The 4,846-nt window shown below is 47.4% G+C and overlaps 1 protein-coding gene across 2 annotated transcripts in view; it reads right to left on the bottom strand.

Moving 5' to 3' along the window:
* Positions 1 to 230: 230 nt before the first annotated feature.
* The window catches only part of LOC103370613 (noelin-like), an 11,585-nt gene continuing 6,969 nt past the window's right edge, over positions 231 to 4,846 (bottom strand). The window contains exons 2-6 of one of the 2 annotated variants that reach the window (XM_008299730.1): positions 2,799 to 2,927; positions 2,459 to 2,614; positions 2,012 to 2,231; positions 1,437 to 1,543; positions 231 to 893 (exon numbers count right to left, since the gene is read on the bottom strand). In XM_008299730.1, coding sequence (XP_008297952.1) covers positions 231 to 893; positions 1,437 to 1,543; positions 2,012 to 2,231; positions 2,459 to 2,605 — 1,137 coding nt within the window. In that variant the 5' untranslated portion in view covers positions 2,606 to 2,614; positions 2,799 to 2,927. Of the gene's footprint in view, positions 894 to 1,436; positions 1,544 to 2,011; positions 2,232 to 2,458; positions 2,626 to 2,798; positions 2,928 to 4,287; positions 4,322 to 4,846 lie in introns of those variants that run through there. The other variant, XM_008299731.1, reaches the window with a different exon arrangement.

The following is a 4,846-nucleotide window of genomic DNA, read 5'->3' as shown; positions in this document are numbered from 1 at the left end:
AGGATTTATTGTATAGAAAAGATATTCTTTCATCGTTGTGCTGACCTGATGGTGTACAACTATATACATCTTGTGTTCATTATTCGGTGCCATATTTACTCTTTAATCCTAGCATTTAAAACATGGAGCGCTCTGCATTAGGAGGCGTAGACTTGTTTCTGCTTCATGTTTTAGACAGCAGCAACATGGGGAATGTACTTTTCCCTGAATGTTACTCTGTTTACTTGATGTTACTGGATGATGTGATAAAGCGTGACGTTGTACAGAACTTGGTGGCCGTTGTTCCAGGCATAAAGCGCTCTGTCTCGAGGGTTGTAGTCAAGCATGGACAGGTGGCTGTATTTATTGGTCAGAGGAATGTCAATGTACTCGTAGGTGGAGGAGTTGGTGGAGTAGGCGTAGTACACTTTGGTTCCACCAGAGTACCCATTGGTGACGTACAGGGTTCCACAGATCATGAACGCCTCACCGGCGCTGCGTTTGGGATGGTTGGTAGTCCAGCTGCGGATGATCTGCAGAGTGTTTGGGTTTAACTGGCTAAGGACGATGTTACCAGCATTCTGATTGGTAGCGTAGACAGCCCAAAGCCCGCCCTCGTCCACCATGAGGTCGATGTCGGAGTGCCCCCCCCAGGAATAGTGGTACATGTTGTTGTAACCAGCGAAGTCGAGCTGTCGCGAGCGGCTTATAAGCGACGTGCTGAAGTCGAACTTGATGATGGTGTGACTCTGAAACTTGTTGAAGTAAATGGATCCATTATAAACCACCTGACCAGTACCGGACCAGGGGTGAGGCAGGCGGTGAGATGTGAAGTTATCTGTCGTCATGAAGTCATACATTGACTGATACTCCCTGACAAAGCGGTTGTTATGGTAACCATCCATGTACCACACCTGTAAAGACAAACACCAAGTAAGTAACGAGGAAGTCATTTACCAACATAGAAAGATTGTAATAGTTTGGTATTAGTGTGTGTGTGTGTGTGTGTGTGTGTGTGTGTGTTCCATAGACGCTAGCATCTAGCACCAACGCTACTGGAGTGGCTGATTGTCTTCTCCAGGTAAACAACAGGAGCGACTCTGATTCTGGTTCATCTCTTACTGTTCCCGCTGAGCCTGATGATGCTCAGCCTGTTCCTGTCCAGTGTACATACTGACTGTTAGGTAGCTTTCGCTCTCACACCAAGGCAGTGTAAGCATGACCACTTGTTAAAGGCTGAAGGTCAATGAGCTGCTGCTTCCGTGTGCCTCTTCCACAAAGTGCTTGTTCTTCTGAGCGATGTAGTAAAATCAGGTGTGGTGCAGGTGTCTGGCTTTTGAACCAACTCAGCTACAACTTCTCTAGCTGGTCAGAGTCTCTCATCAGATCTCCATCTGCCTGGAGCCCTCAGCCTGTGGCTTATGTTTCACTCATGTGCTGTTGTTCTGGAGACTCACTCTGTTGTCTCCAACCGGAGCGAGCGGGTCCGTCATCCATGATCCAAATCTGGATCCAGATGTCTTGATGGTGATTGGCTCAGAGATCCCCGTCAACTTCCCACAAGCTAAAAGACAAACAGCAATATTTGGAGATACAGGGTGGACAAAATAACAAGAACATCTCTGTAAGCTGCAGGTGACGCTTCTTCAGGTGTTCGGAGTTCTAACCCTAACCCATGCTGTCTGAAGCGCTGAACATGGAGTCAGCAGAGTTTTACAACACATTTAAAACAGATGTTCAGACAAAATGCTTTCCACAAGAGAAAAGAGAATGACATTACAAAAGTACCAAACAAGCATAATTATTTGGGTTAAGACCCTAAAGTAATGTACATTATATACATCTGCTCTGCTGACGTAGAAGTCGTTGTACTTGTGCTTGTCACTCTGATGATCCACCAGAACCAGTGGACGACGATGTGACCATGTCCAACCGACTGATACAACCCACACAGACCGGTGCATGCTGTCCGGAGGGGACTCCAGAACGGTCTGTGTGCTTTACACCGTGGTGTCTACCATTTGGTACCCACCAAGCCTCTGCATGCAGGCCCTCAGTCGGTCCTCCAGGCTCATCACTCGGCTGTGGAGCTCCTGGTAGTCCAGACCCCCCATTTGCTCCTGCAGTGTTCCCAGCAGCTCTGTCACATTCGCTGCCTCCTCTTTAAACTGTCGGACCAGCAGAGCGTCTGCCTTGTAGGCCTCCAGGACCGGGATGAGCGGACGTAGCTCCTCCATCTTGGCTTTGATGGACTGACAACAGCACAGATAAAAAGGTTCAGGTGAAGGAGGTCAGAACTGCAGCTGCTGAGCTGCTGGACATTCAGTAGATTTGGAGAAGGTGCTGCTGTGAACTGGATTGTTACTGATCTCAGCATTTAGAATCATTTTAGGAAACATAATGCTTCACAATGTGTAGAGAGACAGATAGAGCTGCTGATTGGTTGGTCAGTGCTATGATGTCATGATGTGGGCGGTACCTTGTATTGTCTGGCGATGTTGGTCTCGTGTCCGTCCTCCACCTGTTTGAATTTGTTTTCCAGACCTTTAAGCTGAACTTCCATCTTCTCCACAAACTGCAGATCTCTCTGAGTGCGCTGATCCAGAACCTCGATAGACTGACTCATGTTCTGCACCTGGACAGCGTCACATCACAAGCATCAGTGTCCCCGTTGTACATGACACACGCTAACAACAAACTGTCTGCTTCATCGTTCATGGTTGTGCAGGACACCAAAGCATCAGTGCATCTTCAGTAGACAGTACAGGACACGTCTAGCTCTAGCAGGACTGGACTAGAAGGACTAGAAGTATGTCAACCTTTTCCAGTAGCTGTCGCAGCTGTTTGGTTCGAGCATCTCTGGAACAGACGGTCTGCTGCGGAGCAACCACTGTACAAACACATCGACCTTCAGAGTCCTGCGCCGAACTGTACACCTGCCAGCCCTCCTCAGGGGTAGAAGGACCCACCTGTCAGAGAGAGGCATCAGGACAACAGTGGAAATGAGAAGTGCTGTTCATTACTGTCACCTCTGCATGTTGTGACAAATCAGGGCCAGACAGAGGCAGAGGCAGCGCTGCAGCCTTCCAACCTGTCAGACAAGCGGCGGGGCACACACACTCAAGTGTTTGTCTTCTTCTGAAGAAGAAGTCTTTTGAATTATTAAAATCAAGTGCAAACATGTGCTAGGTGCTGCCCTCTGCTGGCTGAAGTCATTACAGCACCATGACCTATTTATATGTGGCTCTGATCTGTGAACAGCTTCGTTCACTTGGACTTAACCATCTTCTTCTTGATTTAATGTGCAGTTTAAACACGACGCTGATGTTTTAGTTTGTCATGTGACCATTTAGAAACGCAACTACACAACAGCTCTCTCTTTTGAAGGCCCTAGAGAGAAGCATTGACTTCTTTGTCTCTTATATTTCTGACATGAAACCCTGTGAACTGTTGAAGGCTTTTCTTCCAGTTTTCTCTGTACTGACAGACTTCTGTGAGGGACACTGAAATGTCTGCAGAGTGAAAGACAGTCAGGGTTAAAAACAACAGAGAATCTGAAAGCGAGACGAGATGGAGAATTTAAGGCTGCTGATCAGGATGGAAATGAAAAAGGTGTTAAATATGTGAAAACCAAAGAATGTGTTAAAGATGTGTTAAATACACACTGCGTAGTTGTTTTTAGGAACAGAACATAGACAGCTGAAGGACATCACACTTTGGGATGAACTAGAAGATGTTCTGGATGTTCTTTATCTCCATCAGGAAGCCGACACGCTGGAAGTGAACGCCACCATTTAGCTGCTGGCATGTCTTCACTGCTCCATCCTTCTGCATCTCTACCCTGGAAACGTCCTGGCTGTGGCCTCCAGCACACGTCACAGCGCTTCTCCTGCTCTACTTTGAACACTAGTGCTGCTGCTGTCATCACTGTCTGTCTGTCGCTCTGGTATTGATCCATCTGATAATCGGGATTATTGACAGTTTATTAATATCTGATTACGTCCAATTAGAAAACCTGGAATTGCCTTATTATTGCTTTTTTATGGCTTCATCACCCTGAAATCAGATCTGACTGATGGAGAAAGGCATTCTGGGAGGAACTAGTAGGAACCATAATCTGGCTGAATACTCGACTCTGATTGGCTGGAAGGTGTTGACTACTTCCTGATAAACAAATCTCAACATTGCGAAGGGTCTGCATCTGAAGCGAGTATCCATAGCAACAAGGATTGCGCTGACGACCAGGCTGATTCTGGTTCCTTCACCAGTTAAAAGATGAACCAGAACAACAGATCAGCTGATCCTCAGAGAGGCCAGACGACGGGGACGCTGAGTGCAGCGCTGCAGCGCCTCCCAGCTTCTGGTATCTCATCAGTCAACACGCTCCCTAACAAGTGACCACCTGCTGGAACTGGTCCTTCAGGCTGCAGCCCACCGCCACACCAGCTGGTCAGCATGCCTGGTAATTTGTGTACGTCTTCTTCAGCATACTTTCAAAGGGTCTTCACTGCTTCTCAATCCCACGTACATAACGTTCATGTTGTGGCTTGCAACTGATCCTCACAGGCCCATGAACGCACCGTCAGTGCCTGAGCTCCGTCCTGTTGAGGTTAACCCCAACCCTAACCCTACGTCATGGGGCGTCCAGTACGGCTGTAGCTACAGCTTTCTGACAACCTGACACACAATGAAAATGAAAATGAAGGATGAATGGTTGGAGCTCGTTACTTTGTGGAGATGGATCGACGTCCTCGTCAGGTGTCCACGAGAAAACAACACCGAACATTTTAGGTGAAATAGAAAAACACAGACTCACATCGAACGGACTGAAATCAACATCAAACTGTGAATTCACACCAACACGTAT

This window comes from Stegastes partitus, unplaced genomic scaffold (genome assembly GCF_000690725.1).
Source record: "Stegastes partitus isolate 25-593 unplaced genomic scaffold, Stegastes_partitus-1.0.2 Scaffold1452, whole genome shotgun sequence".
NCBI classification, from domain to species: domain Eukaryota; kingdom Metazoa; phylum Chordata; class Actinopteri; family Pomacentridae; genus Stegastes; species Stegastes partitus.
Note: the sequence above shows the minus strand (reverse complement) of the source record. Positions and strands in the feature narration are given on the sequence as shown.